The following is a 20,797-nucleotide window of genomic DNA, read 5'->3' on the forward strand; positions in this document are numbered from 1 at the left end:
AAACATCATGCGAGGCCATTGGCTGGAAACACATGGAGTGATCACAGTGTGATTCTGTCATGAGCAGCTCAAACACACACACAAAGACACACATTAAGAGATGTGACTAGTTGTAGAAGAATTGGGGGAAGAAAACATTCTGCTGTTATTGATTCTTTTTTTCCCTACTTGTATGTGTTATTATTATATATTATTAAAAATGTCACATTATTTAAACATTTTTAAAACTACTGTTTGTAGGTGTGAAATCTCCTGCACAAACAACCCTGCAGGGAAATAACCAAAATATGCATCTTGTACCAACCATACAAATTTAATTTGATTTAAGAATCGCAACAAACAGAAATAATATAATGTGCATCATGTGAGAAACCATTTAAATGTGCACCCCCCCATTCCGTCTCTTTCTTTTTGTCTTCGTCTCACTCTCTCCCGCCGAGGCCTGCTTCACCCTCCCCTGCTGTCTACCTCCTCGCCCTCACTGTGTGTGCTGTTAATAATTGATGGTCTTCACCGACTCAAAGGGTAACAGGTCTGGTAGAAAATGTCTCACCCTTTTCTTTATTTATTTACAAGTTTTTTTTCTCTTTAGGCTCAGTGTATCTGTGAATCCACCACAAGTGTTTCTCGTTGAGCCACCGTTGATCGATGGCGTGAAGAAGCCCTGACTGTAGGTGTGTGACGCCCGATGCACCTGCGACCATTCATGCTGCCTGCCTGTCTGGCTGACAGCAGGACAGAGAGGAGGAAAGGGAAGCTCAAATGAGTGAGAGGCAGGGGGCAGGGAGGAGGAGGAGGAGTGACAGAATGATAGAGTGAATTAATTCAACCTTCGCCAGAACCTGATTGACTCGGCAACAACCTGGCATGTGCACTCACAGTGACACCAAAGCCACGGAGAGAGAGAAGAGGAATGACATGTCCTTCTCCAGAAAGAGAAGTTTCACTTTTGGTGCTTATGGAGGGTGAGTAAAAAAAAACAATGCAAAAAAATAAACGAGTAGCTGAAAACACAAAATGAAATAACATGATATGTTTTCAGATATAAGTGATCCAGTGAGCTTCAGATGATCTGTTTTCCTCTCTGAGTACTTCTCACCTCCTTGTTTACAGTGTGGACAGATTTGCATGTGGGGATGAGATGAGGTGAGGTTTGATTATTCGCTACATCACAGCTATTCAACGTTCAAGCTTTGGCTGCATGAGAAGCAATGCATTGTGTCCTGTTGTGTAAACCAACCTGTTGCACGCAGACCCGATTCTGCAGAGGACAACTTGATGGACACCGTGGACTCTCCTGCCAGTGACAGCAAGCCTTCCCTCTCCTCCAGCAGCAACCTGCGGGTGATATCACTATCATGTTCAGCATTCACGCTCCCCTCTTTACTCTCATAGAATCGACTTACTGCATTTCTCTCCCCCATTCTGTGAATCTGGGAAGTTACTTTCCACTTGCAGCCGAGTCATTTGTCATGTTCCTCTTCCTCCTCTTTTCTCTCCGTCTGCATTTCTGTCTGGCGCCTGCTGCCTGTTGCTCATATCAGGACACGGAGCTGTTTGAAATCATTGAAAAGCTGCAGGTGAGTTACAGTGCGATTGATCTTCTGTTGTGTGTTTGTGTCCGGTGACGCCTGCAGTAGCACAACTTTCTTATCACCAACGTTCCTCTTGTCCATCAGGGCAGCAGGATCGATGAGCAGCGGTGTGAATTTCCTCTCCCTCTGAAGGTTAGTCTTCAGTCTGAGAATAAAAAGCACAGAGATGACTCAATAAATGTGTGTGTGTGTTGACACTGAACTTTTCATGATCGCCATAACGTTTGTTTCCCAATACAACGAACAAGATTGGCCCTCATCGTCAGCGTTATCAGCTGCTCCTTTGTTTTGTTTGTTTTAGTCTCAGGTTCTAACACTAGGCGGAGAACTGCCGCTCATTCTCACTTCAGAGTTGGGGGGCTACTGGATAGACCCCCAACTGGAGCGGCTCGTGGATGTGAGTCCCACCTCCTCCCACTATGGCATTGATCCAGGGTGCTACGACATCATGGAAAGAGACGCAGAGGCCAAAGTCTACCGTGACTTCTTCTGCTCAAGGGTTAGTTGACTCAGAGTAAAGTTTAATTTGGGTAAATAAAATCACCAGTATGATTGTGTAATCTCAAGGCAGATATCACTTTTCCTCTCCAGTATCATCATTCATTCACAGCGGTGGATGTGTCGCTGGGGCCACTGGTTCTCTCTGTGTGTTTGGAGGAAGAGGAGAACAGGCTACGGGTGATTCTGAGGTTCAGACTAGTCAATCCAACAATTTAAATACAACAAAAGCATTTTCACAGTCCATCGTTCACCCTCATTCAAATATGTATTTAAACTAATTGTTACCTCACTTCAATGTTTAAGTGTCACTGCAAATATGATACATTTTTCTGATCATTATTGTTGTGGAAAATGCAAATCATTATTTATTTTATCTGAGGGGGATTCAAATCTTCTTTGAATGGACCCATATGCTGTATTTTTTTATTTCCATTGAATGAATCAAAGAAAAGGATTTATTATTTTGTCTCGCAGAATGAAGGAGTGCTCTCTGCACGGAGTTTTCTCTTCGTCTCTCTTCCCCAACATCCCATCTGCTGTCGAGTTAGCAAAGGTACCAGACTCCTTATTCTGATACAAAGAGAAATCACAACTACTGTTTGAGTAAAAGAGGCAACATGATGATGTAAACATGCTCTGAAACGAATCACAGAAGTTATATCAGAAAAATAAATTACTTTAATTGTCATCAGTAAAAATTCTTGTTATACAATTTCTTAAGTGTTTTATAATTAATTTAGATATTGAAATATAAAGGGGCATTAAAAAAAGGAAGTGCTCGAGTAAAACACCTCATAGTGTCCTTCAGTGAAGTTCCTGATTGACTTACAGTACTTTGTATCACAGATGATTGTCAAGAGATGTGTATAAAGTCAAAATGAAATTCTTTTGTAGATGCTATGTGACAGAGTGACCGTCTCAAAGTTTGAAGTGGTCAGCTACCTCAAGGTAATGTTTTTATCTTCATTAATAACTAAAATTAAAACTAAAACTAAAAAACAAAAAGACAAAGTTATCAAGATGAAATCTCTCAAAGCTGATCTCCTGTCCTCGTCCTTCAGGCTCCAGAACTGATAACTGCGTTTGACGAGCACAGAGTGTCTCCTAATTTCAAGTTTGGCATTTTGTACCAAAAGGATGGACAGGTGAGGACCCTGCATTATGACAACCATCCTGGGGGGAGGGGGTTTCCAACAAGTTTCGGCAGGATATTGCGAGGGCCCTCCCCTTACCGACTGGCTGATTACTTTTGGCCTCCTAACAAGGCCTCACTCGCTTTTCTGACATGTTGAATATTTGTTTAAGTTTAGTTACGGACGAGAACATCTAAATGTGTGTGTATGATGGGGGTTTGGATTTAACCTTTACTTCTTTTATATCATGTATGTGTATGCACAATATGCACTTTTTTAAAACATAATTTTAATACTGAAAGAATGTTATATTTGATGATGTGTTTTTTTTAGTGAGGTTAATGTGGTTCGATGTCAGGGCCCCCCGCCTCCCTTTTGGCTGGGGCCCCCAATGTCCCTTGAAACTCTCTTGACTTCTCCGTCTCTCCCTCAGTTGACCGAAGAGGACATCCTCAGTAACAATGACGAAAGTGAAGAGTTTAAAGAGTTCCTTTCTCTTTTGGGAGAGACGATTCAGCTGCAGGGATTTACCAGGTAAAGTGTGTTGATGTTGGTCAGAAGCAGAGGAGAAAGACGGGGTGTGTATAACATTTCTCCTTCCCTCTGCTTTACTCAGGTTCAGAGGAGGACTGGACGTGTGTCATGGTCAGACAGGAAGTGAAGCAGTCTTCACTTCCTTCCATGGACGAGAAATCATGTTCCATGTCGCAACCAAGCTGCCTTTCACGGACGGAGACCCACAGCAGGTCAGTCACTGTCTGAGTCTGATGATTCCTTATTGACAGTCACTTGAACAGACCCTTTCTCTTTACTCCTCCTCCTCTTTCATCCTGCCCAGTTACAAAGGAAAAGACACATCGGTAATGACATCGTAGCTCTGGTCTACCAGGAGGGTCAAACCCCGTTTCTCTCTGACGTCATCAAGTCTCACTTCCTGCACTGTTTCCTGGTGGTGCGGCGGATTCACAGGGCGGAGGAGTCGGATGGAGCTGCGTACCAGGTGAGAAAAACAATGGACCACACTCACACTCAATGAACTCCATGGAGCGAGTGGAACCTTGTTTGGTTTGAAGTTTACTGATTACCTCGAATATTAAAAAAGCATGATGAAGCCCAACTGATGCTGGATTTGAAGATGATGTTGATATTGAGATAACAATATATTTTTTACATCCATCCATACTGCTAACTATACTGTTTATCCTTGAAGGGTCACAGGTTGCTTGGAGCCAATCCTTGCTGACATCTAAGGGTCGACATAAAGAGTCAAACAACCATTCACACTCATATTCACACCTACTAGAGTCTCAAATAAACTTAAATCCAATCTGCATGTACTTTGCCTGTGAGGAGGCCAGAGTACCATGGAAAATCTCTACCAATATTTAATTAAACAATGCAGAAATTACCAAAAGAACACCAATAATATGCAGGTAATTTTAAAGGATAATTAAATAATAATAAGAACGTTTTTCTTTAAATAAGGAGACCTTGTATGTTCTCAGCAGAAGGATATTTTACAACACATATGTATATACTGATGTGATCTATATGTGTGATGAGCTAATATTAGCTCACAAAACCAGTTGGTTTATTAGTCATACTTTCTCTGTATTTCCTCCTCACAGGTGTGTGTCACAGCCAGAGAGGATGTTCCTCCTTTTGGTCCGGTCATCCCAGATCCCCCCCTCTTCACAGATGTAAGACAGAATAACAACAAAGGCCAACAAGTGCCACTGAGTCAGCTGCTTTCGTTTTACTAAATCCTTCTAGAAGTCAAGATAGAATTTTCTACTCAAAACCAGGTCCAGCAAGTTCAAGACTAATGCTGAACTGTAGAAAAGTCATTTAAAACAAGCTTTTGCTTCAATATCAATCCAGGAAACTCTTTCTAGACAGAGTTTTGTGTATTTGTAGAGCAGCAGCTCCTCTGGTTCAGGAAGCAGGGGATAATGGGTAATATCCACCGTTCAGTTATGTTTCAGATCAGTGAGTGGAACTACGCAGTCGTGACTCCACTCAACATGTTGATAGACCCCAACAGAATGAATCCCCACATGTGGCTGCAGAGGGCGCTGTTTCTCAGTAAAACTCACAGTGTTCCTTTGACCAATTAGAGATTATTGACCTAATGAACTGCTACGCCTTATTTCCATGAATTTTCGCTGTTGTCTTCATGTCTGAGATGCGTCACATGTCCTGGTTTCCTCTGTCCGGACTTTCAGCGTTCTCTGCTGAGAGGATTTCTTCTGACCAAGCTCATCAATGCAGAGATCTCCTGCTACAAGGCCGAGCGCTTCAGCAGATTGGAGGTAGACACAGCACAACAGATGTGCTTTAACTGAATCCACGTTTGCTCGTCAGGACCGATCTCTCTGCCCTGTTGAGTGTTGTGAGCTTTCCCTCTCTCCCCTTTTTACGAAGCTCCGGACTCGTTCGTCGCTCCTGGAGAGCTTGCAGGCTGAACTCTCTACCCGTTCCCAGTGCATGATGGGAGATCCATCCCTGTCTTCTCTCGCCTGCTCTGAAGGCGTGCGGGTTGTGTCTGAGGGGAGTGGAGGATTCATTGAGAACTTTAAGGTAAATCTTAGTCCTCCACTGTCTTTGAAATTTCCGAATCCGTTCAATGTTCAGTTTCCCTATTTAAAATCACAACCCATTTCTCTTCTTAGAGAGCCATCAGAGTGCGGAGCCATTCTTTTGACACTCTTGGGGTCCCAAGGAAAAGTGGTGTCACCGCATCACAGAGGCCAAGGGTAAAAATTGACAATGAGATTGAAGATGTTCAATTTAACAAAGGTTTCACCTGATAATCTTTTCCATATTTCTCTACAGGCAGAGAAAGATGGAGAGAGGTAAGACTCGTGAAAAACAGGCGAAAAAAAACCAATCTTCTGAACTTAAAGGTTGATTAAGTTATATATGCATGGTAGACAAAGTGTTTTTTCTGGTTTCAGTGACAAATCTCCAGGACCTCAGCCTTCTCTCACTGACAGTTATGGACCAGCTGAACTCAAGGATCAAACTAGTCCTCAAGAGGAGACATAAAAATGCTTTTTAATTTATAGATTTTAGACATAAGTGTACATATAGATCTTTCTAGCCGATATAGTTCATACTTTACTATCCAGATAGATGAAATATGTAAATAGAATGTAAAAGCAAATAGTACTGCTGAGAATATAAATAATTAATTGTCATAGTAGTAATATTTTCGATTTCTTCAAATTGTACTTCAGAGAAATTTACAACATATTAAACGACCGAAAAAGGCCTGGATTAAAAAAAGTTACTTCACTGCTCTGTTGTTAGTTAAGCAAACATTTACTCCAGTGTGTGGAAAGGAGAAAGAGGGGAGAGGAGGAAGTTTATTCATGAGTCCAGTTGATAAACAAACATGATGAACCAACATGTTAGAAGGAAAAAGATCAATTTGTAACACAGCTCCAGAGCAATCGCTCACATGAGAAAAGAACAAGATACAAGTTCCACTGAGGAAAATTCATTATTATGATGCAATTTACATATTCAAAAAGGAGTGAGAATAAGTACAAATGGATTTAATCTCACCCCTTCTCCATTAGTCCATTAATTAATAATTAATAATAAATCCAATTTCTATTATTTGGAGTTAATGATAGTAAAATAAATGCTATATATAAATATACATTTTGTCCAAACTCATACACCTACATATTCAAAATCATTATTTATAGCAAAAAAAGAGGAAGATAAACTAAGGAACAATAAATATTAAGTGACCAAATAAAGAAACAGTGTCTCTGCAAACACCTAGTGATTGTCAACTCCCTTCTTCATCCCTGCACCTTGTGAGCAACATATCTTTGTGCTTTATTTTAAACTGGGTCATGTTTGGACATTGTTTTAACTCCACTAATAATAATAATAACACTAATAATAATAATAATAACGAAGTGAAAGGCAATACTGGAAAATACACCTACAGCCTGCCTCAGTAGGGTGAAGAACATTGGCAGGTAGCCTGAGGGCCGATCACAGGAGCAGCGCTGTGGAGGCTTGAGCTTCATGACACTCACACAAAACCTGTTGTCAACTCAACACTGAGTAACTACAGTGTGAGGTCGAGTCCGTTAAAACCATCTGGAGGGATTTGTGTTGAAGTGTTCCCCTGGATTCACACCGAGCACGGCAGCGGGCAGGTGAGATGAACTTTGATTAGGGTTCTGACTTCTCTGATCCTTTTCGCTGGGTCATTAATTAACACGTTACATAATCTCTACACTTATATTTAATAATGTGTTGAGCTAAATGTTAATTGTTGAGCTAAATGTTTCACCCAACGTCCTCTTACTATTGTAAAAGGTCAAACCATCACTGTATCTTATTCTATTTCATTTTTTATAAAATTAAGAATTTGACTTGAGGTTTAAATTTTCGTACGGATTAGTCCTTTTTATTCCTTTTACCCTTTTTGTTCTTTTGAATCTTCCATTAGTTTAGTTTCAAACTGTTACTTCAAAAAGTTATCTTGGATCTTTATAAAGTATCTTTTTGAATGTCTCTACAGCAGCTTGAATCTATCCTGTGTGTGTGGAACGTGCTTTATAAGTAACACGGCCTTGTCTTACATTAAAGCGAAGCGTCTCTGTGGACAGAAGTGAGATCTGAAGATGTCATCCAAGAAAGTGATCGAGTTGTTCTACGATGTGGTCTCCCCATACTCTTGGCTCGGCTTTGAGGTTTGGGTGTTTTTATATAAAGTCTGAGTCACAGACTTTGGTTTTAACTAAGATAATAACTCCGGTGGTTTGTCTTCACAGCTCATGTGTCACTACAGAACTGTGTGGAACGTGGAGGTGAAACTGCGTCCTGCTTTACTGGGCGGCGTCATGCAGGGATCAGGTCTCCCCACAGCATGTTGCATTTTCACATTATTATTGTTGTGACCTTCTCATTACTATCGTTATTTATACCCTGTTTATCTATCATAACAGGCATTAGGTCTCCTGGTATGGTTCCAGATAAATCTGTGTACATGACACACGATCTGCAGCGCTTTTCAAATCACTTTGAGGTTCCCCTGAGCTTTCCATCAGACCCCACTGAGGCCATTTACAAAAAAGGTACTTACAAGCAGGATCTGATGAAATCTATATAGTACTGTGTATTGATGTGAAAATGGGTGGATTTGTCTGTGTGGATTGTTTCCTGTTGTTTGCCCATAGTTTTTAGCCTTGGCTACCAGTCAAATTCAGGGACTTGTGTTTTCTTCTCTCAGGTTCCTTGTCTGCAATGCGATTCGTGACAGCAGTACAAAAGAGGGAAAAGGATGGAGACAAACAGGTGGAGCAGGTTTCCCGGGAGCTGTGGAGACGAATCTGGAGTCAGGACAAAGACATCACTGAACCTGCTTCACTGTCTGAGGTACCATTTATTCATCCTTGTTGCATTTAAAAAGAAAAGGCAGCACTATTTATTGAGCTTTGTCATAGCACGTGGTGCCCTGCCTCTCGTCCAGTGTCAGATGGGATTGGCTCCTGCCCACATGTGACCCTCAAAGGATGAACCGTATAGATAATGGATGGATGGATTTTACCTGTCGCCTTTTCTTCTTGCAGGCAGCAAAGAAAGCAGGTCTGTCTGATGATGATATTAAATCAGCGATGGAGTCGTACAACACCAAGGAGATTAAAGACAAGCTGAAAAGCACAACGCTGGATGCACTTACTTGACTATAAGGTCAGTTGTCCCTCAGCTCCTCTTCTGGATTCAGGCAAGACGCACAAGATGTTTGAATGTAACAAACAAAATATGTCCTATTGTTTCCCCCCCAGTCGATCGGCTTACCCATGATGGTGTGTCATATTGATGGAAAACCAGAGATGTATTTTGGATCTGACCGGTTTGAGCTCATGGCCCACAGCCTCGGTGAGAATACTGTTGTACTCCGCATCTTTCACAAACCAACAAAAACTATATGTAAAACTGAAATGATAAAGATTAAACTGACATTTGACACAGTCTTAATCTACTGTTGAACTTGCTGTTTGTCACCCTTGATAAGAGAAGGACATAAATGCAAGATCTTCATATATTGCTTGCACTACATTATTATAGGATCAGCTGATTAAGTAAACTTAAAGGAAAAAATGTACATTCAAAGATACATCAGTGGGATAAGAAATACCAACAATTATGTTCTTTAAGAAATAAATATTTGTAACTTGTAATTGTACCTTTTAGTTTGGCCCATGTCCCATCCACTTACATGGAGGAGACAGTGTTTATCCCCTATTCTGCAGTTAGCCACCAGATGGCGATTGAGGTGCCTTTGGAGAGCCGTCATGTCGTCCATGTTTATTTACAGTCTGTACTTTAGACACAGTGGAGGTCAGCATCAGGGGCGTTTCTAGGTTTGAAAGAAAGGGGGGGCTTAGCCCCTAAGGATGCTGAATGTTTGCGCCCGCAAAAATTCAGCATCCTTAGGGGCTAAAAGAAGTAGGAGTTCAATTTTGCCTTCTATTTTTCTTCCACAGATGGCGACATAATTCTGAAGACCCAAGCCTCCCCTGTGTTTACGGATGACGATGTCACCTTGTGTTATCAGCATCAGAGCGGCAAACACAAACAAACCAGCTTCTTTAAAAACAGAGCATTGATTGACTCTAACAGTTCGTCCGGTTCAGACCGAGTCATAAAGATGACTCTTAAGAATGTGACACGGGAAGATGAAGGCTTCTACAGGTGTGCGTCAGACAGCTGCAGAGTCCAGAGAGCTGGTTATCAGTGAGACCGAACAGAGGTCAGCTGAACATCATCACTCTGCTGTGTGTTCTATAGAAGTGGATCAGTGTCACATATCAACTGTTGTTTCTTTTAGGAAACTTCACATCAGAGGAGACTCCAGCCTCCACTGTTATTTTTCTTATTCATATACATCTACTTGTTTTGGAGGAAATACTCAATATTAATCAACACATTTTTCATTATTGAGTGAAGCCTTTTGGTTGTCTGGTTCTCCTCCTGCTCTGTCTTTTCATCAAGGTCTAATTTCATCAGGAAGATCCCTCAGGATCTAATGAGATGAAAGAAACTACAATGGGACTCAGTAGAGCGCATATTCACCAAGGCCCAGCAGCAGGGGTGGACTGGCCATCTGTTATACCGGGCATCGTCCCGGTGGGCCGTTGACCCAATGTGGGCCGGTCTGGTCCGCTATGTTTTTTTTGTTGTTTTTTTTTCTCTTCTTCCTCTCTAAATTCCCTCCAATTGGGCCGGCCAATTGGCTACAGAGGGCTGGCAGTGTGTTGCCAGCATCGACACATATTATTGGTCTATTGTTTGTCATTGTCAATCAATCATGGGCTGACAGGCTCAGAGAGCCCTGACAGTGCTGTCAATCACAACACAAACCAGGGTGGGGCGGGACCTCACGGGCTGCTGCTGAGACAGAAACTTAAAATGGATAATAAGAGTAAAAAACGACCGGGTGGCGCTGAGAAGCATCGGAAAAAAGGCTGAAGTCTCTGGAGGTGGAGGCTGCTACATGTGCCAAACTGACGGACCTGTTTGGTGCCGGGTTCACCAGCCCAGCAGCAGCAGGTGCGCCGGGAGACGAGCGAGGAGGACTCGACAATGATGAGCGAGTGGAGGCAGACATGGTAAGGAACGTTGGCCTGGGGCTGGCTAGGCTACATTTTTGAGACATGTCCAAAACAAAGTAGAAAACGTTTTTGATTTTGTTTTAATATGCCGAATTGTGCTATTATGGGTTATTATTGTTCAGATCATTTAGCTAAGCTAGCTAAGAGCTGCTAACGTCGTTTACTGTTGCCATAGCTGAGCTGTAAATAGAGATGCAGAATCAAGCTGTATTGAAAACAGAATACAAGTAAACCTATAGTGAATAATTAGTTTAATTTGAAATATTTGCCATTGAATTTATTGTAATCTTTTAATTCATTTATTGTTTACTGAGGTGATAACTATTTAATAGGTATAATTTGTGTGTAAATGTTCCACTGATAAGGTGAGAAATATTTATTATTATTGTTATTATCACACAAGTTTTATTGTGCTTATGTGTTGATCCTTAATGGTGTGATCATGTACACTAAATGATCAATTATTCTCCGTTACAGGTTGTTGTGATATATTTGAGGAGTCGTTCTCCCTCTGTTTTATATGTGGACATTTGGGACCACTGTTAGAATTTGGTAAGTTTATCATGTATTTTTTAATATATAAATTCATACTTCATAATTATAATAATTTTCAAAAGGTTTTAAAAGAATCACACATCCAAAAAGTTCTCAACTCTAGGTGCAGGACAGAGGAAAACATTTTCTTTATTTTTCAGACATTATAATGTATCCATGTCCTTCTCAGGTTGACCACTTGACATGTGAGCGCCTGAGGAGTTGTTCCCCCTCTGTCCATGTTCGAGGACTTGCTCTCTGTCTGTCTCCACTCTCTGCCTTCACTGTACCAACGTTTGTCTGTTGAGTCTCCTCTAGTCTGGTGAGTTTATAGTTTTTTATGTTTTATGAAATCATACTTAATTTGTGATGATTAGAGACATTATAATGTATCCATGTCCTTCTCAGGTTGACCACTTGACATGTGAGAGCCTGAGGAGTTGTTTTCCAGACACAGGTAGAGCTGGCAGGGGCGTCACCCTGGGCCTGCCCTTTTGGGCTGGGCTTCAGCTGCAGATCTAAAGGCTGCTTCCAGGGGCATGGGGCCCTCAGCCTTTGTTTTTCTTTGCTTCTGCACTTTACAACATACATCACACCTTATTTTCACACATCCGAACACTGTTAACACCACTGATGCGTAACATATTTTACACATCCCACTACGTAGTTAGAGCTATCTTGATTTGGAGTTAAATAAATTTACTTTTGGCTTGAGAGGTTTGTGTGTGGCCTCCCTTCTTGCTGCAAAATATGGGCTAGGTGGTAACAGTAGTATGCATGAGAGAAGACGCCGCGAGATTTGTGGACTTCTATGTGGTGTCCGTTGATAATGTAGTGGGCTGGTCTACACAAAAGCACAATGTTAAAGAAAGAGTTAAAAAATGACTGGATCGGCTTAATACCAAAATACAGTGGGCCCTTTCCTGACACTTACTACATCTGTCTGCCAAGTTGATTGGAAATCCAATTGTTGTTGTTATTATAACAGTTTTATTTATTTAAACAAGTATTATGTCGTCTTGATCAGGTTCCTGGAAATGGATCATTGCTTCATGTGGGGTTCTACTACTGATCGTCATTCCTTTGACTGTTTGGCTCGTTTATCACTACAGGTTAGTATTTATAAAATCTTCATCCGTCTTGACTTCCTACTTTCTACTGCATGAACGACAAGCCCAACAGGTGGTGAAGTAAATGATTCACTGTCTGTTGTATTTTCCTGAAGGTACCAGAAGTTCTGCACTTGGAGCTGCTGGCCAGTTTCCAAACAGGAAGTTCCAGCAGGGGTGCTCCCTGCCACCAAGTTGGATGTGACGGAGGTGCAGTGGGACCTGTCCTGGATGGAGATGTCCAAACTGTTGGAAAAGGATTCTTATTGTGGCACTTAAAGGGAAACTCTCTTCTGAAGCCCAGAGACTTAACTATTGGGTCAAACCTATGAGAAAGCTCAGTCAGTGCTGCAATTTGTAGTATTTGATGGTCACATGTCAAAATAGTGCTGCCTGATATATTTTTGAATTGAATTAAATGAGATGTTTAGGATTTATAAGGATGACTACATTTGCTGATGGTGCAGATTTGATAGCTTCCAATACAAATGTTATTGTTTCAGTTGTCACATTTGTCAATGTCAATACTCTTGCACATTTAAACGTCTCTCCTTTGAGTACATTTTGAAACTAAGAATCGTATTTGTTATATCTTATTATCTAATCATTAATATAATTGACTGTTCTAAATCATTTTACATGTATCATTTCTCCTGTGTTTGTTCGAGGTTCCATGTTGTTTGCTCCCTTTGAATCGTTATTTGCTATTTCTTGTCGTCTGAAGTTATAAAAGTCATGGAAATCGTCGTGCTTGTTTGATATCTTTTAAGGCAGAACAAACAACTACCAAGAAACTAGAAATAACTATAAAGATTAACCAAACAAATGAAGTTCATATATTCCAACAGCCTCTACAGCGGTCAAACCAGTTAGGCCTCATTGATAGACCATGTTAGCTACCAATTTGTTGCATTTTGCATTAATAGATCACTACAAACAGTACACGTCTTCTTAAATAGACCTAAAATCAACTTTAGACAGAAAGATGTTAAGAATCTCCAGTACTAAGAATCTAAAACAGTAAAAATTAACTCTGAGATGTTTTTGAAATCTGACCTTCAAAATCATACTGTCATGCCATGTGTAAGGTAGGGCAGTCGGTGGATGAACAGAATGTGTGTCCATTCATCGTTGAGGAAGATATCAGGAAGTCCTACTGACAAACATTGTTGTGCATTTTAAAGAACAAAGTATTTTCATGTGAGAGAACAAGCATTTCAATGAAAACTAGGGCTGCGCAAAATGATCAAAATGTCATATCCTCTTGTAGAAGTCATTTCATATCCAGTTAATCATATGTATTGTAATTGGTCATCCGTCTCCGTGATTCTTTAGGTTTTGTTTGAGCTCTGAGTTGAATTACTCTCATCCATAGACACCTATGAAGGTATTTTCTGCTGCAAAACACTTGTGCAATGGAATTTGTGGTTGTAGAAAATCGTCTTATCTTAAATATTCTCCATACAGTGTGACATGAACCTCTTGGTAAAATAAATTTAAACTATTTAAGTCTGAATTTTGTTTGGAAATATCCTGGGTTGTATAATGTTCACATGTTCGTTTGTGATGAAATACTGCGGCTAAGAGTTACACGCAGGGGTGGACTGGGACAAAAATTCAGCCCTGGCATTGTCTGTCCAGACCAGCCCACTACATTATCAGCGGGCCGGACACCACATAGAAGTCCACAAATCTCGGGGCGTCTTCTCTCATGCATACTACTGTTACCACCTATCTCAAAGATGGCAACAAGAAGGGAGGCCACACACAAACCTCTCAAGCCAAAAGTAAATTTATTTAACTCCAAATCAAGATAGCTCTAACTACGTAGTGGGATGTGTAAATATGTTACGCATCAGTGGTGTTAACAGTGTTTGGATGTGTGAAAATAAGGTGTGATGTATGTTGTAAGGTGCAGAAGCTAAGAAAAACAAAGGCTGAGGGCCCCATGCCCCTGGAAGCAGCCTTTAGATCTGCAGCTGAAACCCAGCCCAAAAGGGCAGGCCCAGGGTGACGCCCCTGCCAGCTCTACCTGTGTCTGGAAAACAACTCCTCAGGCTCTCACATGTCAAGTGGTCAACCTGAGAAGGACATGGATACATTATAATGTCTCTAATCATCACAAATTAAGTATGATTTCATAAAACATAAAAAATGATAAACTCACCAGACTAGAGGAGACTCAACAGACAAACTTTGGTACAGTGAAGGCAGAGAGTGGAGGCAGACAGAGAGCAAGTCCTCGAACATGGACAGAGGGGGAACAACTCCTCAGGCTCTCACATGTCAAGTGGTCAACCTGAGAAGGACATGGATACATTATAATGTCTGAAAAATAAAGAAAATGTTTTCCTCTGTCCTGCACCTAGAGTTGAGAACTTTTTGGATGTGTGTTTTTTTTTTAAAAACCTTTTGAAAATTATTATAATTATGAAGTATGAATTTATATATTAAAAAATACATGATAAACTTACCAAATTCTAACAGTGGTCCCAAATGTCCACATTTAAAACAGAGGGAGAACGACTCCTCAAATATATCACAACAACCTGTAATGGAGAATAATTGATCATTTAGTGTACATGATCACACCATTAAGGATCAACACATAAGCACAATAAAACTTGTGTGATAATAACAATAATAATAAATATTTCTCACCTTATCAGTGGAACATTTACACACAAATTATACCTATTAAATAGTTATCACCTCAGTAAGCAATAAATGAATTAAAAGATTACAATAAATTCAATGGCAAATATTTCAAATTAAACTAATTATTCACTATAGGTTTACTTGTATTCTGTTTTCAATACAGCTTGATTCTGCATCTCTATTTACAGCTCAGCTATGGCAACAGTAAACGACGTTAGCAGCTCTTAGCTAGCTTAGCTAAATGATCTGAACAATAATAACCCATAATAGCACAATTCGGCATATTAAAACAAAATCAAAAACGTTTTCTACTTTGTTTTGGACATGTCTCAAAAATGTAGCCTAGCCAGCCCCAGGCCAACCTTACTTACTACGTCTGCCTCCACTCGCTCATCATTGTCGAGTCCTCCTCGCTCGTCTCCCGGCGCACCTGCTGCTGCTGGGCTGGTGAACCCGGCACCAAACAGGTCCGTCAGTTTGGCACATGTAGCAGCCTCCACCTCCAGAGACTTCAGATTTTTTTCCCGATGCTTCTCATCGCCACCCGGGCACTTTTTACTCTTATTATCCATTTTAAGTTTCTGTCTCAGCAGCAGCCCGTCCCTCGACTCCCCCCGCCAATGCCATGAGGTCCCGCCCCATCCTGGTTTGTGTTGTGATTGACAGCACTGTCAGGGCTCTCTGAGCCTGTCAGCCCATGATTGATTGACAATGACAAACAATAGACCAATAATATGTGTCGATGCTGGCAACACACTGCTAGCCCTCTGTAGCCAATTGGCCGGCCCAATTGGAGGGAATTTAGAGAGGAAGAAGAGAAAAAAAAACAAAAAAAACCAAAAAAAAACAGAGCGGACCAGACCGGCCCACATTGGGTCAACGGCCCACCGGGACGATGCCCGGTATGCCAGATGGCCAGTCCACCCCTGGTTACACGACGAAATGAACAATGTATTTTGTTTCATTTATTACATGCATATGTTAATGTATATAAACATATATGTAAATATATATTGTATATATATATATATATAATATATATAATATGTATATATATATATATATATATATATATATATATATATATAAATACTAAGACAAGAAGGTGATAAGAAAGGAGCCATTAAAAAAATTAAAGATCAGATGCTGCAAGAATGACGCAATTAAAAGTCCACCAAAATGAAACAAATTTATTTACAGAAATAAATGATCGCAAAACTTCCTCATCAGTAGGTGGTTATATCACCATAGCAACCAGATGCTAAGATTTGAAATAGAAGATTATTTTGATTGACAGTATAACAGGGACACTCTCTCAATACCTCCTTTGATGCTTTGATGAACAGCATCATAGTTGGTATTTTGATAGGAGACCTCTGATTGGCTGTTGATTGCTTTAAATACTGTTAAATTTTAAGACAGCTGCTATTGCACTCTGACCTTGACTGAGGTAAGTCATGTCTCACCCTCTCTCTGTGTTTACCCAGCATGCTAACCAATACAATTCAGGCTCATTATTCAAGTTGGAAATTAAACCACTGTATAATATGAAGCTTCTGCTGTTACATGTTGATAATGTGCGGTTTTCTGTTGCTTTTATGACAAATGTGAAAATATTGTTGCTGGCTTCTTTTGTGTTTTCTGCTGCTTATCTTAATGAGTGATATGTGTTAACGTGATGCTAAGTAGCGTTAGGTCACCGAGGCCAGGCAGAGCGAGGCATTGTGGACAAAACACCTGTAGCACCAGGAAATGTTCCCATTTCACATCTTATTCTACCAAACGATGTGTTTTGTAACATTGGGAAGATTAACCTTGGTGTTTAACTTTAGTATTTAAGATAAAGTAAAAAAACAACAGCTTCCATCACTGCCAATCAAATTCAGATTCAAATTCAAATCAAAGGGGCTTGGTGCCATGGTGATTGATGAGGGAAGTTTTATTTCCCCAAAAAATTTACTGGTGATTTTTTGGTTAATGTGTAGTTTGAATGTGTTGAAGGACAAGTTGACGGAAGCTTAAGTTAATGCTAGGAGCACATTACATGAGGTGTGTAGCTCCTTTAAGGAAAAAAACAATCCCTCTCTATTGGGTCTAATGTTATTTCAGAGAAAACTTTTCTGGAAGGAGCATCAACTTGCATAACTTGCTCACACGGTCCCATTTTTTTACTCTCACAAATTTCAAATATATCTGTGTGTCCGGCAAAGTCTTGGAATTCTCCCGATGTCTTTATTTCACAGATAGGACTTATAGTTTCTGAATTATAGTTGTTTGAGTGGTGCACTCAGAGTTTAGATTTCTCTCTTCCCAGTGAGGAGAGAGCAGTTGCATTCAGTTGAGTTTCCATGGCAACCAGATACACACTAGCAGGAGGGGAGTCTCTCTCTCTCTCTCTCTCTCTCTCTCTCTCTCTCTCTCTCTCTCTCTCTCAATCTCAATCTCTCGCTTAAACCAGCCAGTCTGTCTCTCTCTCTCTCTCTCTCTCTGCGTGTGTCTCTCTATCTGTGTCAATTGTTTTATATTGAATGTTTGATTGATCAAATTCACCTAAATCTTACACACTATTTCATCCTGTCACCTGCAGACATAAAGCCTTTTGACTTCAAGTTCCAGACAAGAGCAGAAACTTCTTCGGAAAATAGTGCATCAACTCATCCAACAGCTTCTTCAAAAGATAGATATACTCTCTGTGGTAAACCATGGAGAAACCAGATATTCTGAAGATCCTCAATGACGAACTCCTCACAGCCTACAGGAAGATCAATGCTCTTAAGGAGGAGGTGTGGCAGCTGCAAGACCAGCTTCAAGACAGAGATGAGTTCATAAAGATGGCGGTGGAGAAGGAGAAGGAGAAGGAGAAGGAGAAAGAGAAGGAGAAAGAGAAGGAGAAGGAGAAGGAGAAGGAGAAGAGGAAGGAGATTGAGACCGAGACCGAGAAGGAGAATGAGATCCAGGCCCTGACGGAGAAGGTGGAGCAGCTGGAAAACCAGCTGAAAGAGAAAGATGTTGTCATAGCGAAGGAGGTGAAGAAACGGCGCGCTCGCCTCAGGGCCTATCTCGACTGCCTTGCTGAGCTAACTGACTGTCAGGCCAAGGTTAAGCTTATGGAAGCAAGGCTGCACCAGGAGCGACCCCAGCCTGATACAGGATGTAGCAGTGAGATGGAGGTGGAGGTGGAGGTGGAGAAGGAGAAGTCAGAGAAGGAGAAGGAGAAGGAGAAGGAGAAAGAGAAGGAGAAGGAGAAGGAGAAAGAGAAGGAGAAAGAGAAAGAGAAAGAGAAGGAGAAGGAGAAGGAGAAAGAGAAGGAGAAGGAGAAGGAGAAGGAGAAAGAGAAAGAGAAAGAGAAAGAGAAAGAGAAGGAGAAAGAGAAAGAGAAGGAGAAAGAGAAGGAGGAGAAGAAGGAGAAGGAGAAGGAGAAGGAGAAAGAGAAGGAGAAAGAGAAGGAGAAGTACAAGGACAAGGAGAAGGAGAAACTTGTGACGATCTACAATGTCGAAATCCTCCGAGCAAACAGGAACATTTTGATTCTTAAGGAGGAGGTGTGGCGGCTGGAAAACCATCTTAAAGACAGAGATGATATCATAAAGATGGCGGTGGAGAAGGAGAAGGAGGAGGAGAAGGAGAAGGAGACGGAGAAGGAGAAGGAGAAGGAGAAGGAGAAGGAGAAGGAGAAGGAGAAGGAGATTAAGATTGAGACTGAGACCGAGAGGGAGATGGAGACGGAGAAGGAGAATGAGATCCAGGCCCTGACGGAGAAGGTGGAGCAGCTGGAAAACCAGCTGAAAGACAAAGATGTTGTCATAACGAAGGAGGTAGAGAAAGGGCATGCTCGCCTCAGGGCCTATGTTGACTGCTTGGCCGAGCTCACTGACTGTCAGGCCAAGGCTAAAATTCTGGAAGCAAGTCTGCACAAGTGAGCAGTGAGGTGGAGGTCAACATGGAGAAGGAGAACGAGAAGGTGCTTGCTTCAGGGCCAAAAGGAGACGAAACTGCAGCAGGAGAAAACTCCAACTATGGGACTGAGCTACAGAAAGGAGGAGGCCGAGATGAGCTGGAGGAGAGAGAAGAGGTGGAGAAGCCCCCGCCCTCACCCTTTTTCTACTCCTCAAAACAAACCCCTCCCCTGTCCCCCTTTGTACATATTTGAAATGCTCTAATGATGTGTTGTAAATATGTTAAACTTTTTGAATAAAAATAACTAGTATAGTAACATCTACCTCTGTCTTTCTGAATATACACACAGGATTCATTGATCAATTAACACAGTGTTGGAGTGAAACAAATCAGTGTGATTCATTTAGTTTGCTACTATTCATATGAACACAGCAGAGCATAGACAAACAATGTTTCTTAACATTTTTACATTTGGTCAAATCTATATATTAATTATGACAACAATACAATAATAATACTATCATCTCATCTGAGGGCCCACCCATCACACTGACCACGCCCATCTGACACGCACACACACTCACGCACACACACACATGCACACACACACACACACTCACACATACACGTACACACACATGCATACACACACACGCACGCACACACACACACACAAGTCATTATCATTAATATATTTACTGTATATATACACATTTATTTCAATTTATTCATGGTTGAGGTCAATATCAGATCAGAAGACATGTTCATGGCCCTGAAGTCAATTTAAAATGACATGTAGCATGTTAGAGTTATAAATAACTTGTCCATGTGTAAAACAATAGTTTAATTAAAAAAAAAAAAAATCACAATAATTATTTTGGGGGGCTGAAGCACATTTTAGGGGGGCTTCAGCCCCCCTAAAACAGGCCTAACGACGCCCCTGGTCAGCATCATTAGTGATTAAAGCTGGAGCTGTCTGATTTTATTCTGTGTTTCAGAAGAGAAGTGGCTGGGACCTGTGCCTCACAAGGCCGCTGCCAAGCTGTGAGATGGAAACTGTCTTCAAACATGTGCTCGAAGATTCTGGAATCTATCTGTCTGTAATGATGCCTTTAGACTTAAAAATTCACATTCTGTAAGCGGTGCCTTTGTAAACCAATCAGCAGATTTTCAATAACCAATAAATAGTGTAAATGATGTAACATACCATTGTGCTGTTTAAAATGTGACAGTTAGAAAAGTGTGACTTCTCCTGGTGTTCTTCTTGTTGTGTCCCTTCAGGGGCTCCGTACGTGAATGTGTTGTGTGGCTGAACCACACACGAGAAACTAAACCAGTCATGAATGTTTGTGTGTGTGTTTGGTTGTCAGTTTGTCTGCCGGCCAGCCCCCTGGTCACTCTGTTATTTATTTCGTCCAAAGAAAGACGGATCCTTCCACAATCGTCAAAGTCGACCTCCACGGGACCACAAACATATCATTTTTGTGGCAAGATTGCATTTTGGGGATTTGCACATTTTTATAGCTATTCTCCAACACTATTAACACACAAGGATTTCTTATTATTTAATATTATATATTATAAATGGTTAATAATGAAGTGTGAATAAAATTTGTGTTGTAATATTCCAAACCCATACACCTACATATCCAAAATCATTATTTATAGCAACAAGAGAGGAAGATAAACTAAGGAACAATAAATATTAAGTGACCAAATAAAGA

General features: G+C 40.9%; 2 protein-coding genes and 1 long non-coding RNA gene across 7 annotated transcripts; all 3 read left to right on the forward strand.

The window, feature by feature from the left end:
• Positions 1 to 506: 506 nt before the first annotated feature.
• Positions 507 to 6,526, forward strand: rap1gapl (RAP1 GTPase activating protein-like). Of its 5 annotated transcripts, XM_053433357.1 has the most exons (20): positions 510 to 525; positions 593 to 965; positions 1,114 to 1,146; positions 1,254 to 1,344; positions 1,545 to 1,580; positions 1,680 to 1,727; positions 1,897 to 2,094; positions 2,187 to 2,284; positions 2,571 to 2,649; positions 2,991 to 3,044; positions 3,158 to 3,241; positions 3,663 to 3,763; positions 3,846 to 3,975; positions 4,068 to 4,229; positions 4,858 to 4,929; positions 5,455 to 5,541; positions 5,654 to 5,809; positions 5,902 to 5,985; positions 6,065 to 6,084; positions 6,187 to 6,526. In XM_053433357.1, exons 2-20 carry the CDS (start codon positions 868 to 870, stop codon positions 6,275 to 6,277), a joined length of 1,722 nt encoding a protein of 573 aa, XP_053289332.1. In that variant the 5' UTR covers positions 510 to 525; positions 593 to 867; the 3' UTR covers positions 6,278 to 6,526. The 5 variants fall into 5 exon arrangements, with proteins under 5 accessions (XP_053289336.1, XP_053289331.1, XP_053289333.1 ...); XM_053433361.1 differs by having other exon boundaries at positions 507 to 965; positions 1,043 to 1,146; XM_053433356.1 differs by having other exon boundaries at positions 508 to 965.
• Positions 6,527 to 6,680: 154 nt separating this feature from the next.
• LOC128449977 (glutathione S-transferase kappa 1-like) lies at positions 6,681 to 20,221 on the forward strand. The gene is given in 8 exon segments (XM_053433363.1): positions 6,681 to 7,950; positions 8,032 to 8,113; positions 8,206 to 8,334; positions 8,490 to 8,635; positions 8,830 to 8,934; positions 8,936 to 8,950; positions 9,046 to 9,139; positions 20,072 to 20,221. Coding segments are annotated over 8 exon segments (690 nt in total). The 5' UTR covers positions 6,681 to 7,881; the 3' UTR covers positions 20,122 to 20,221.
• On the forward strand, positions 10,883 to 13,264 carry LOC128449979 (uncharacterized). Its single transcript, XR_008339928.1, has 4 exons — positions 10,883 to 11,427; positions 11,600 to 11,731; positions 11,818 to 12,521; positions 12,635 to 13,264. It is a non-coding gene; the product is annotated as an uncharacterized LOC128449979 (long non-coding RNA).
• Positions 20,222 to 20,797: the final 576 nt, after the last annotated feature.

This window comes from Pleuronectes platessa, chromosome 10 (genome assembly GCF_947347685.1).
Source record: "Pleuronectes platessa chromosome 10, fPlePla1.1, whole genome shotgun sequence".
NCBI lineage: Eukaryota > Metazoa > Chordata > Actinopteri > Pleuronectiformes > Pleuronectidae > Pleuronectes > Pleuronectes platessa.

Bases quoted from the DNA above. Each gene is read 5' to 3' on its own strand.
- rap1gapl (XM_053433356.1), top strand. From the start codon at position 868: ATGTGCACTCACAGTGACACCAAAGCCACGGAGAGAGAGAAGAGGAAT. The intron at 2,285-2,570 runs GTTCAGACTAGT...TTTGTCTCGCAG, and splicing joins AGGCTACGGGTGATTCTGAG to AATGAAGGAGTGCTCTCTGC. The intron at 3,045-3,157 runs GTAATGTTTTTA...CTCGTCCTTCAG, and splicing joins AAGTGGTCAGCTACCTCAAG to GCTCCAGAACTGATAACTGC.